Source organism: Lepisosteus oculatus, chromosome 13 (assembly GCF_040954835.1).
Source record: "Lepisosteus oculatus isolate fLepOcu1 chromosome 13, fLepOcu1.hap2, whole genome shotgun sequence".
Taxonomy (NCBI): domain Eukaryota; kingdom Metazoa; phylum Chordata; class Actinopteri; order Semionotiformes; family Lepisosteidae; genus Lepisosteus; species Lepisosteus oculatus.
In genome coordinates, this window is record NC_090708.1 from 3,670,858 (window position 1) to 3,684,976 (window position 14,119).

Genomic DNA, 14,119 nt, shown 5'->3' on the forward strand with positions numbered 1-14,119 from the left:
TGATACTGGGGGGCAGTCCCCAGTCTTAAAAGTGCTTTGAGTGGAGTGTCCAGAAAAGCGTTAAGTCTAAGGAATTATTATTTTGTATCAACAAGGGCTACTGTACATAATTGTAAGGATTTTTATTATTATTATCATTATCTCCCTTTTGACAGCTAGGTACAGTAGCATGTTGTTTTAAACAGGCAAACTGCAGGAAATGCAAGTTATTTTTAGAACACGCTACACGTACAGTATGCAGTACATTCAAGAAAGTAGCGATGGGATCTTCAGTTACCTAGCGTCATTAGGTAATAAATATGACAAAAATAAATGTAATTGTAATTATCTAATTAAAATATACTTGGGAATATCCAATTGACAGACACAGGCCAAACGTCCTGTTAACAGTCTTTCTTATATCCTTTAATACAATTTTTACATTCATTCTTTGCACACTTACACATCATGCAACACTTTGGTTTTATTTTAGTGTTGCACAGATATGTAAAACGTTGGCTCATTTTGTGGTTTTATTTTAGATTTCATTTTTGGTTAAGCAGATAAATCTAAATAAACAAGCTACACAATCAGAGGATATCTAATGAATTTATTGTGGAATCATACAGAGAAATAGAAAATATGAGTAGTGTTTGGTTTGTGATAATGCTGTTTAACTCATGCGACTGACAGTTTGTCAAGCAATGTTGATCTTCTAAACACTTCAATCTATAAATCTATTTTATTAGAGCAGAATACTCATGCAACTTTTTTTTTAAACTTTGCTTCAGAATTGCTTGTCATTTTATTAAGTAACAAAGTAGAACAGAGGAAGAAAACCTGACTTTTAAAAGGAGGAATATATAGAAAAGGTGTAATACATTAGTTCACATAACTACACAATTAAACAAGCTCCAAAGCAGAGTAATAGAATATGATATTTACGAAGTAAAAAGAATGACCAGTGAATTTTAATGTCCCAATTTTTTTTCTGGGAAAGAATGGACTGTCGAAGATAATCTTCAATTTAGAATTTTTAATCTGAGATAAAATTACATACAGTAAGATATTTCAGAAAACCTAGATAAGCATAGATATATTATGAATTTTACAGTGATGTTTAGGACATTTTCCCCATTAAATGTTTTTTTGTATTTTTGTCAGGCTTTATTAAAATTATATAACATTTTGGCATAAATATACAGAAAAGCAACCCATAACTCGATGCTAAAATTGCAAATATTTCCACAGCTACTGTGAACTTCCCAGGGGAACTGATATAAGCTGGGATAAAGGTGATCCAGACAGCACAGAATATGAGCATGCTGAATGTAATGAATTTGGCTTCATTGAAGTTATCAGGCAGTTTACGAGCCAGGAAAGCGAGTACAAAGCACATGGCAGAGAGGAATCCTATATACCCTAACACAGCAATGAATCCCCCTGTTGATCCTAAATCACACTCTAGAATTATTTTTTCTCTATAGTATTTCGTATTCTTGTATGGAAAAGGGGGTGATATTGTCAACCAAAGAACACAAATGAAGACCTGTATGAGTGTGAAAACAACAACATTTAAACGCTGCTGTGTGGGTCCAAACCATTTCATTATGTTATTGCCTGGCAGTGTAGCCCTAAAGGCCATTAACACCATTATTGTTTTCCCCAGAACACAAGAGATGCACAGGACAAATGTGATCCCAAATGCTGTGTGGCGCAACATACAGGACCAGTCAGAGGGCTGGCCAATGAAAGTAAGTGAACAGAGGAAACACAGTGTCAATGAAAAGAGCAGAAGGAAACTCAGTTCAGAGTTATTGGCTCTTACTATTGGAGTAAATCTGTATCGGAAAAAAATAAAAGCTACAGCTATGGTTAGGCAAGTACCAAGAGCTGCAAATGTTACTAAAAATATTCCCAAATATTCTCCAAATGACAAAAATTCAATGGTTTTCAATAGACATTGATTCCTTTGTTCATTAGATCTGTATTCCAATGGGCACATATAGCAATCTGCTGAATCTAGAAATGAAAGAAAGAGAAAAATAAACATTTTGTGTTTTAGCAGAACATTATCTGTTGCATTCATTCCAAAAGTCCTAATAAATATAAAGTGGTAACATATTTGAAGCATGGAACATTTCAGATGGTAAACTTACAAGTTTTACTTAATTAAATGAAGAACAGCTGGATGGATAGTTTTATTGATTGAATCATTAAATCATTAGATTTGCTTCATTGCTACTTATTACCTGTAGTGTTGCTGAACTCTCCCTCTGCACAGGGGATGCAGACAAAGCAGCAGACTGGCTTCCCTTTCTCAATGGCCTTACGAGTCCCTGGAAGGCAGCTCTCACTGCAGACTGACTTTGGCACCTGCCATAAAGTGCAGTTTAAAATAGTCAAACAATAATTAAATTTGTTTTTATTAAATATTTTTAAAACATTAAATAACTAAATGCTGTATAGTGTTGTAAAGTTTTATATATTTTTCTTTTTTTACATTGACCTGCTTTTAATTAACTTATATTGCCTGTTCAGTATGAAGTAAGTTTAAGATGTTTTGTCATTTATCTGGTATGCTTTATCATTTGCTGCCTTACACAGTGAATGAATATTTACTGTATACAGTAAATATCTTACCTTATCCTGAGCACCTGCCCACACAACACTGACCCCATTCATCTTAAACTGTTGTCCTTGTGGTAAAGATGCATCATAAAGACCAATAATTTCAAATGTAAGTGCATCTTTTTTCACCTGCCAGTTTAGTAATGAATATCTTGCAACTGGGTCTCCATTTTCATCAAAGTACACATTCTCACCATTCTTCATTGTAAAATTAGTGTCTCTCAGGAAATTTAAAACCTGTGAGAAAATGTTTTGTGGTGAATATCAGCTCCATTGAATAATTGAGAAATTTAAGTGGAATACTTTTGCTTACCTGCCAAGTTTCTGTTTTATTTTTATTTGTACATGTTTTTTTTTCAGATAATTCCTGTCCCTTCTTGCAATTTATCAGATTGTGCAATGAATGACCTACAGCATACACTGCTTTATACACATTATTTAATATCCTAATTTCTGACACATCAGTGTATTGATCATTGATTCCTTTCAAAGTCTCATTTCCTGTGCATTGCTTCACATTTGTCCCTTTTTTGGATGTCAGACTACAACTGAAGACTTTCTCCCAGTATTCATTTAAGCCAGTGTTTCCAGGTGTGTTTGATGGACGAGTATTTAGAATAAATTCTTTCAATCCTGGTATCTCTGTGTTTGGAATCGCAAAGCCAATTGCTCCACCCAGGACTGTGTAACCTTCTTGTAGTGCAAGGAAACTATTTGTAATCCAGGATTCACTGCCCACCCATTGAAAGCCTGAGATGTTCTGAATGAACAGCTCTTTTACTAAAACTCTCAAATCTGTATGAGATGAAAAAGCAACAATTACTTTTGAAGAAGATTTCTTAATAACGTCTACAACGTTCAGGAACTTCTCTCTAGAATCTGTTCTATAAATGGTTTCTAAATATTCAATACAGATCCCCTCTTGTTGTGCCACTTGTACAAAGGTAGCCATGCCATCATTGCCATAAGCATCATTACTTCTAATGGCTCCAACCCAGGTCCATCCAAAGTGCTTCACAAGCTTTGCCAGGGCTCTGCTTTGGTAATAATCACTGGGAATTGTCCTGAAGAAAGTGGGGAACTCCTTTCTGTTACTGAGACAGGCACAGGTAGCAAAGTGACTGATCTGCAGCAAGAAAAAGAAGGTTAAATACAAAAAACACATGCAGCAACTTTAGATGTTAATGTTTTTTATTAATTAACAACCTGCTATTGAATGATTCAATCAAGACTAACCCACAGCGAGACTCACACTACAATATGAGTACATCAATATCAATTTTAATAGGACATTGCAGTAAGGAGATGTATAATTAATGGTACTACAGTGTATATTTGTCTTATAAGCACTGTGATTGCATATGAGATTGTCCTGAAGAGAGTGGGAAGATGCTTTTTGTTATTGAGATGGGCACAGATAGCAAAGTGACTGATCTATAAGATGATAAAGATGATTCAATAAAATGTATTCAGAACTCATGCAAACATACACCCAATCTCATTTACATATTCCAAACCAAGCAAATTATATTTGTGTTTTTATTAATGAAACTGTTGAAAAAAACTGTTAAAAGCTGAAAAAATAATCAAGATTAAGTTTTTTTTGCGCTCATATACTGTTTTGTTTAAAAGACAATGTGACATATGCAGAAAGGAGCTGACAATGACACTCATTTATTTCAGAATACCATACACATCTATTGACATCTTACTGTGATTACTTTCACATCGTGAGAGTCTGCTGCTGTGTCTCTCAGCGTCAGTGAATGTCAGACACATCTAATTTCTAAATTGCAACTCAAGGGTTGAAACGTTTTGATACTTCCTAGCAACTAAACAGATCTTGCTGTATTATAATATAATATTTTTACAAAATAAGATAACTAATAACACATCTAATCTCAATCTGCTGTGTTCTAGACTGAAGATATTTAATGTCATCAACCTGACCAAAACTGAATATTCTAAGTGTGGTCTTACTTGTGAATTTTAAGATTTAGACAGGGTTTTAAATTCCACACCTTTTGCTTATATGCATATTGTGTTTGCTTCTTCATTGCTTCAAATCATGGTCTTGATAATAACATAGCATCACCCCTATAATATTATACATATAACATTATACTCTATGTCCCTATTGCCAGTGTGAATCACTTTCATAATCAAAGTTGTATTTGCTATGTGTCTTTTCAAGTCATGATTTTGACTTTCTCTAAATCTAAATTAAAATATAGTTCATTTTCTTTAGTTTTATGTACTAATTTTTAGTTTAAAGAATTCTAGCAATTCTAGTAAACAAAAAATGCCTTTTCTAAATGAATGTTGGATATATCTTAAAAAGCCATTGATTCTTTGTATTCTTCTAATCTCCATCATTTCAAAACCAGTTACTGATTTGTCTGCTGTTTCCTTATTAAGTTCTGTTCACATTTAAAAACATTATTGTCACAGTTGTCATGCTCCTATCTGTTGGTGCTGCTCAAAATCTAAGTGAGAGTAAGGAAGTAAAACACATCATCTATGAACTGTATCATCCCCCATTTGCTGGAGCTTGACTGGTAAAATAGTATCAGGACATGGTGATATATTGGATTTTTACTGCTTTTACCCCTGCAGTACCTCAGTGTCAGCTGTGTTAAAATCAATCATAGTGCAATATAGTTTAAACGGCACTGGGGTCACAATTTCCCTCTTGATCTATTCTTTAAAATATGTTGATATTGATAGTTTCAAAACATACTAAGCTTTAAATGTCTAGCTTTTGGTATAAATACTTAAATAATTGTGAGAGCATCTATTATTATTCCAGTATAGCAGGAAGTCTGAACTATACCTCCATTTTACAAACCATATAAATAGCCAAAATACAAAATCATAAAGAAATATAATGTATGAAAACAAGTTTCCACCCAATCTATAAAAACGATGCACTATATAATGAAATTAATTTATTTTTCTCACCACTGGGATATGAAAGGGTCCAACCATTCTTGAAAGAATTATTGTAGATTGGGAACCAGAGTGTCCTACAATTGCTTGAACATTAGAAGTCTTGGTGCAGGACTGGTTAGATAAAAATCCGATTTCATATCCATTCATTAATTCCAGTGACGCTTGTACAACCTTACTCATTGAGCTACAGGAATCATATATCTTATAGCCCAGGGAAACATCAGGAAGAAGGTCTGTACTGTTATTTATTTCTTCAATGGAAAATATCATAGTCTGAGCGTACTGTAATTCTCCCGGAGCTAATCTGAAAGGATTAATTCACATGTCTCAATAATAATAATAATAATAATAATAATAATAATAATAATAATAATAATTCTAGTTTGAAAAAATTAAAAGTGGTCAGATTCTGAAGTTAAGATATATGGAAAAAAGAAAACAGTAAAGGAAATCACTTACCCATCACATATAACTTGTCCTGGTTTGATTTTAAATGTTGGTGTTGTAATAATAGGGCTTTTATGAAATGAAAAAATTGCTCCTATTGTGATGTCTCCTTCTTTTGAAAACTGAGGCAGTTCTTCTGTTCCATACGACACACAAATGGGTCTTTGAGCTCTTGTAAAAATGGCAATTAATACCACTTCAGCAAGGAGCAGCATTGTAAAGTGTTCCTTCCACTCTGGTCTGAAGTTACAATTGTTTACTTCACAGCACTTATATACCTCTTTCCAAATCTCCCATGCTCAACATGAAGCAATGTTCACACTCGCACCAAAGCACCTATCCTCAGAGGTGAGAACTATGCATTAATCAACTCAAAGTGAAAAAATAATTGTACTCATGTATCATGTATGTGTGAGATGATAAATATGTTTGTTATTGCTTCCTGGATGCTATCAGATTTTTATCTTATTATCCCAGTAGGTTGGAACTCTACTGCTTGTTTTCGTTGGCATACACAAGGTTTAAAAAGAATATACAGTTCTTTTGTTCTGTATGCTGTAACATAATTGAGTAGAGGAGCTGTACCAGAATACAGTGCTAATAATTTCACATAGAATAGAAATGTAAATGAAAATCATATTTTTAGAAGGAAAGAGAAGCCAGAACCTGATAAACTGCTCTAAATCAGTAAAAAATAAGACTGATTTCTCCATTTCTCCTGATGGGTCTTTCCCTACTGTATGATATAATACCTGGCACCCTTCCTTTCACCCAGGACTGAGACACTAAGACTGGGTTTGTTCAGAGTGTGGGGAGGAGAGTGCTGAGTGCTGTACCACCTGATAGGTGAAGTGGTATTGTCAGAACAGCAGGATCTACTCTTCTCTCTGGACCACAGACCTATTCCCAATATAATGACATTGGGGACTGAACTGCAGGATGTCCTGTTCTGTGAGTGAAATTTGATAAAGTCCTAAATACTTCTGATCATACCAATCCTATTATTCTTGAAAGTCGGTCTAGCCTAGCAGTTTTTACACTTCAGTTCAATTGGTCCAATAATTCCTCACTTCCTTCTTTATCCACTGCGTGGGCCAATGGTGCAGACTGGCTTCAGTACTGTATACCATCAAGTGTGTTTAAAACTTCAGTGAGAAGTAAGTTAAAAAATCCCTTTGGATCCACCTGACTGAAAATAAGGATATATAAAAAATAAACTAATATAATTACAATTGATCTACAATGGAATACATTTTGAGGGCCTAAGGATGTCTTGTTGATATGAGTTATGAGAAAATTCATTCAGTATAAAAGTAGGGATTTTATTTGCTCTAGTGGTGATGTGAGGGTTTTAATTTACTGTTATGAATAGAAATATTAAAAGCAAATTGCAAGAGTATTTGATGACTTTTAGGAATCAATCAAACATTACACATAGATGTTAAACATAAAATGTACAATTTAATGATGTAACATCAAAAACACACATTACTATAAATGTAACAGAATATATCTGTTAACCGATCTGCTATGATACAAAAGGTTGATCATTCACTCATTAGAGTGAAGAGTTAATAACTTCAGAGTTGAAACACATCAACTGTACAACTGTTACAGTGTACATCATACTGTAGGTTTCATCAGTCTCATATCATTACATCACATTCATATTCTCAGATACAAGTAAATATGCATTTACTATCATGAACTAAACAATGAACATGTTTGGTATGATAGTTCAACTCTCAAGAAATATGATGTGAATAAAGAAGTTTTATTCTCAATGATCAATCAGCCAAATATCCTTGATGAGTTCAAACTTTCCCAATGAGAAAATGGATCTGGGCAGCTGCTTGCTCTGTGCAGGGAGTGTCTCAGTACAGAGTGGAGAAGATAGTAGTGTTGCGTTACCTGTCATTAAATGTAGTGTTTATATCAATCTGTGTGTACTTGTCTTCTTGGAGTCCTGCTACAAGGCAGAAGGGTTGGAGAACTCGGTTCATCCTGGCTATACGTTGGTATTTGTGTTCTGATATTCAGGGTGTTGACAAAAAAAAGAGTCCACCTGTCTTATTTTGTTGATCAGGTGAACAATAACAGTGGGTTTGCGAACACAAGATTTCTTCTGTCGCAGAAAGAATACCTTGGGCAGAATTCTGTAAATTACTGACTCACTCTCTTGGCCTGGCACCTTGGAGAACATCTTAAGTACTGACTTGGGCTGCTTGGAAAAGTCAGATTGCCAGTTTAGATGGAGACAGATCAGGTAGTAAGTGTATGAAGCCACTTATTTTAGACTCAGGTACCTATCCTGCGTGTCCCTCATAGGTGGATCTTCCTTTGGGTGATGAAAAAGACAGGCCAAATGCTTCCTTGACCCTATGGTCTTGGGGAGAAATGGACTACAGACTCACTGGAACCCATATGCACTAAATTTCATTAGATTTTACAGCATTGGACACAGCTTTACTATGTCTCTTATCAGAAGGGCCTCTTAGCCTCATTCCTGCATTCACAGACAAGCTGAAGCTGCTTGTCAAAGCAACACAAAGATTATTAGAAATCTTTCGGAACACGTAAATCTAAGTGAAATAATGTGCCTTGCCATTACAGTCTTCAAAAACACTATAGTTAAAAATTGACATAGTTCCTTATTAAGCATGTATACTGTATAAGCTCATTTCACTGGTTACACTTAAGCTCCACTGAAGTCCTAATAAGTATAAAACACTTATAACTGTTTACTTTGCATAACTGTTTACTTTGACTATATTTGTAAAGTGAAATTCTCTTAAAAAACTTTGGCTTTCTAGCATGGTGAATGGACAAGAGCGACATAAGTGCTCACATTACCATAATCCTTATCAATATATACTGTATGAGTGTCTGTAATCTACAGTATGTTCTGCTAGATAGGAAGCATCCTGACTTAGTACAGGTGAACTGGACTGGAGGAAATACAAGTTATCTGAAGAAAAAAACTTATCAGATATTTTATTGGCTGACACCAAGGCATCTCTCAAGAGAAGAGTGATGGGATTATCAGAATAATTAGCTATTATAAATACTAAATTAGATAATGTGTAATTTACCAAATTTAATGCCACATGTTTAATTTACTACCTTTCTTATGAACATCCTATAGCTTTTATAATTAGAGATTTCATTTGTGGATAGGCAGACATGATAAACGTAAAGAGACAACATGATAAGAATATACAGAATATTTATTGTGGAATCATACAGAGAAATTGAAAATATGAGTAAGATATTTTAGAACACCTTAAAAAAGAAGGAAGTATGAAAAAGGAGGAGTCAGCTGCAAGGAAACTTAAAATGTGACTAAAACAGTAATGTTAGTGACTAAGAATAGTTTAAGTTCCTCTTTTTTACTGTGAAAAACTGTCAAAGGTAATTTGGAATTCAGAATTTTGAATATGAGGTAAAACATTATAGATAGAAACACATGGTGAATATTACAGTGCCTTTGAGGACACTTTTCCCATCAAAAGTTTTTTTGTATTTTTTTCAGGTTTTAGTAAAATTATATAACATTTTGGCATAAAAATACAGAAAAGCAACCCATAACTTGATGCTAAAATTGCAAATATTTCCACAGCCACTGTGAACTTCCCAGGAGAGCTGATATAGGCTGGGATAAAGGTAATCCAGACTGCACAGAATATGAGCATGCTGAATGTAATGAATTTGGCTTCATTGAAGTTATCAGGCAGCTTCCGAGCCAGGAAAGAGAGCACAAAGCACATGGCAGAGAGGAATCCTATATATCCTAACACAGCAATGAATCCTGCTAGTGATCCTAAATCACATTCCAAAATTATCTTTTCTCTGTAGTAGCTCATGTTCTTTTTAGGAGAAGGTGGTGTTTTTGTCAACCAAAATACACAAATCAATACCTGTATGAAAGTTAAAGCAAGAACACTTAATCGCTGCTGTGTGGGTCCAAACCATTTCATAATGTTATTGCCTGGCAGTGTAGCCCTAAAGGCCATTAACACCACTATTGTTTTCCCCAGAACACAAGAGATGCACAGGACAAATGTGATCCCAAATGCTGTGTGGCGCAACATACAGGACCAGTCAGAGGGCTGGCCAATGAAAGTAAGTGAACAGAGGAAACACAGAGTCAATGAAAAGAGCAGAAGGAAACTCAGTTCAGAGTTATTGGCTCTTACTATTGGAGTAAATCTGTATCGGAAAAAAATAAAAGCTACAGCTATGGTTAAGCAAGAACCAAGAGCTGAAAATGTTACTAAAAATATTCCCATTAATTCTCCAAATGACAAAAATTCAAAGGTTTTCAATAAACATTGATTCCTTTGTTCATTAGATATGTATTCCAAGGGGCACCTATAACAATCAGGTGAATCTGGAAATGGAAGAAAGAAAAAATATAAAGATATTGTTTTAGCAGAAAATGATCTGTTGCATTCAATCTAAAAGTCCTTATAAATAAATAATTGGTAACATATTTGAAGCATGGAACATGTGCCATTTCAGATGATAAACTCACTGAAGATATAATCAAATTTAATGCTTCTTGCTTCTTGCTAAAAGAAGAACAGCTGGAATGATGGCTTTCTTGATTGAATCATTAAATCATTAGATTTGCTGTATTGCCACGTCATACCTGTAGTGTTACTGAACTCTCCCTCTGCACAGGGGATGCAGACAAAGCAGCAGACTGGCTTCCCTTTCTCAATGGCCTTACGAGTCCCTTGAAGGCAGCTCTCACTGCACACTGACTTTGTTACCTATAGTACATTACTTTGATTCAGTTTTATATAGTTTACTTAAAAATAGCTATTGGTAAGCTAGATGTATAATATTTTGTTTTATTTTTTACATGTATATTCTGAACTCTAATATTTATAAGCCACTATTATGTGGCTTCTTATTTTTATTTTTGTCCATATTGTCTATATACTGTAGAATGCATGATCATCTACTGCATTATACAAAGAATGTACAGTATATGTAAGAATACCTTACCTTTTCCTGACCACCTGCCCACACAGCACTGACACCATTCATCTTAAACTGCTGTCCTTCTGGTAAAGAGGCATCATACAGACCAATAATTTCAAATGTGAGTCCATCTTTTTTCAGCTGCCAGTTTACTAATGAATACCGTGCCACTGGATCTCCATTTTCATCAAAATATACATTCTCATCATTCTTAGTTGTAAAATTAACTTTTCTCAAGTAATGTAAAACCTGAAAGAATATGAATAATGATGAATGTCAGTCCTTACACTGTATATTTAAATATTAATTGAAACTATTCTTTAAAATAACTCTAAATGTAGATACTGTAATACATTCAGAATTCAATACTTGTACCTACCTGCCAAGGTTCTGTTTTATTTTGATTTGCACACATTTCTCTTTTAGAGAATTTTTGTTCCATTTGGCATTTCATCAGATTGTGTAGTGAATGAGCTACTGCATACACTGCTTTATACACATTATTCAATATCCTTTGTTCAGTTACATCAGCAAATTGGTTATTTATTTCTCTCAAATTCTCTTTTCCTGTGCACTCCTTAACACTTGCCTTCACAGATATAAAACTACAATTAAAAATGTCCTCCCAAAACTCATTCAAACCTGTGTTTCCAGGTGTGGTTGATGGACGAGCATTTAGAATAAATTCTTTCAGTCCTGGTATGTCTGCATTTGGAATTGCAAACCCAATAGCCCCACCCAGGACTGTATAGCCTGCCCTTGCAAGGTTCTTGTCTGTAATCCATGCCTCACTGCCCACCCACTGGAAGCCTGTGACATTCTGAATGATTAATTCTTTAACTAGTAAATCCATTTCATTATCTGCAACAAAAGCAACAATTACTTTTGATGTTGATTTCTTAACTATGTATACAACATCAAGGAATTTCTCCCTCGGATCAGTTCTGTAAATGGCTTCTGAATATTCAATACAGATCCCCTCCTGCTGAGCAGCTTGTATAAAGGTAGTCATTCCATTGTTGCCATAATCGTTGTTACTTCTAATGGCCCCAACCCAGGTCCATCCAAAGTGCTTCACAAGCTTTGCCATTGCTCTGCTTTGGTAATAATCACTGGGAATTGTCCTGAAGAAGCTGGGAAAGTCCTTTCTGTTACTGAGACAGGCACAGGTAGCAAAGTGACTGATCTGCAGCAAACGAGATGAGTACTCTGTCATTTTAATAATTTTAAAAAAGATCTTAGAAAAACCCTGTGTCAGTCCTTCTATCAATATCTAAATCTATGCAATACAGTCTATCCACAGTAACTGTATAATTTGACACTTTTTGTTGTGCTTTTTATTATGTATAATTTTACACAGGAAATGCAGGAACCTACTGTATCATGGTACTTGCAGGTATTGTAAAACGTAACTAAGAGATATAAACAACATTCTATTTGGAATACACAGACACATATCTGAACTGTCCTCTGCAAAGGAAAAAATAGAGGTTAATTCCACACTGTAAAGCAAAAAGTCAGAAAGGGAAAGTATGATTATGTGGCAAAGAAGTGTATAAAGAGAAGAAAAAAAAGAGAAGCAGAGAACTGGCGATGGGAAGTTATTTTTTTCTAAACCTCTCCTTTCATTTCCAGATTTCTGCCTTTCACACTTTCCCTAACAAATCGTCTCTCGGGTTTCAGCCCCCTTTTACCTCCACCCATTCTCATTTTTCCTTATGGCTACTCTTTGGCTCATAGTCCTGATCAGTCTTTTACTTTTTACAATGTATAATTCTCTTCTATACATTGTTAACACACATACAGAAAGCTGTTTTTTTACGTACATGTACTGTCCTTCATTTAAAGCAAACATGTAATTTACTCACCACTGGCATGTGAAAGGGTCCAACAGTTGTAGCAATTCCTATTGTCGGTGTTGAGCTAGAGTGTCCGATGATGGCGTGGACAGTTGATGGTTTGCTGCAGGACTGAGCTGAGAGAATTTCCTGTTCTTGTCCATTCAGTAAAGCCAGTGATGCTTTTATAGACAGTGTTATGGAGCGACAGGAATCATATAACTTATAACCGAGTGAGATGCCAGGAAGAATGTCCGATCTATTATTTATTTCTTCGATGGCAAAAAGCATAGTGTAAGCAAACTGGTATTCCTCTGGATATACACTGTGGGGACAAGAATTTAAAAAATGCTTTATTATATCATAAGTGGAATGTAATCTTTGGTGTTAGAGCATGTTTCATTTTTTAATGGACAAACATTATTGCATTTTGTTTTCCTTTTTAATGATTTAATAATGGAACAAAATCAGCACTTGCCTTTCACATCTCATGGGTCCTGGATTGACCCTAAATGTTGGATTCTCAATAACTGGGTTTTTATGAAATGAAAAAATGCCTCCTAATGTGATGTCCCCTTCTTTTGAAAATTGAAGCAGTTCTTGTATTCCATGAGGCTGACAAATAGGCTTTTCAGCTTTTGTGAAGAATGCAAGGAAAACAATTTTTGCAAGCAGCCACATCACAATCTGCTGGTATTACTGCTGCCTGAAACTAAAATGCTTTGGTTCCAAGCACTTATATAGCCTGTTGCAAATTGGTATGCTCAAATTAACATGAAGCAATGTTTAAGCTCATCTCAAGGCATTAATTCTCAGAGGTGAGATCAGAGCTTTATTTTGTCAGGGGAGAATGAATACAAAAACACAAGTGTGTAGGATATAGTCACCAGATATCTATGTCAATAATTCTCATAAACATGCCTGTTATGTGACTTAATTTCTTTGGAAGCCTCAGGCATTTTAATTTCTTTTAGCAGTTTAATGACAGTTCTGCATGTGTGTATGAATTTGAAAATGTGAGAAAAGGTGAACTCTGTGACTCAAGAAAGGAGCAGAAAAACAGAAAAATTGTGTTTTTTTCTCTCCTAAATAAAACAAATATTTTAATGGACATCAGAAAGAGACAATGTTAGAGATCGCAAGTGGCTCATCAAGTAAATACTGTCCCTGGGACGTGTCTAGGTGATCTCCAGATGATGTGTTTTCCAGCCAGGTTCAGTTATCAAGTGATCGGAATTCTCCAAGTGATGACGCACAACTGGCAGAGAACCAGGTTCATGTAG

At 34.9% G+C, this 14,119-nt stretch overlaps 2 protein-coding genes across 2 annotated transcripts; both read right to left on the bottom strand.

The window, feature by feature from the left end:
• Nucleotides 1–944: 944 nt before the first annotated feature.
• On the bottom strand, nucleotides 945–6,417 carry LOC138242178 (extracellular calcium-sensing receptor-like). The gene is made up of 6 exons (XM_069197494.1): nucleotides 6,022–6,417; nucleotides 5,572–5,866; nucleotides 2,924–3,736; nucleotides 2,623–2,847; nucleotides 2,232–2,355; nucleotides 945–2,001 (listed from the first exon to the last, which is right to left on the bottom strand). The coding sequence occupies exons 1-6, from the start codon at nucleotides 6,222–6,224 to the stop codon at nucleotides 1,100–1,102; spliced, it is 2,562 nt and encodes an 853-aa protein (XP_069053595.1). The 5' UTR covers nucleotides 6,225–6,417; the 3' UTR covers nucleotides 945–1,099.
• Nucleotides 6,418–9,485: 3,068 nt separating this feature from the next.
• On the bottom strand, nucleotides 9,486–13,343 carry LOC102690628 (extracellular calcium-sensing receptor-like). The gene is made up of 6 exons (XM_069197560.1): nucleotides 13,315–13,343; nucleotides 12,867–13,161; nucleotides 11,378–12,184; nucleotides 11,023–11,247; nucleotides 10,661–10,784; nucleotides 9,486–10,399 (listed from the first exon to the last, which is right to left on the bottom strand). The coding sequence occupies exons 1-6, from the start codon at nucleotides 13,326–13,328 to the stop codon at nucleotides 9,486–9,488; spliced, it is 2,379 nt and encodes a 792-aa protein (XP_069053661.1). The 5' UTR covers nucleotides 13,329–13,343.
• Between the last annotated feature and the right edge of the window lie 776 nt (nucleotides 13,344–14,119).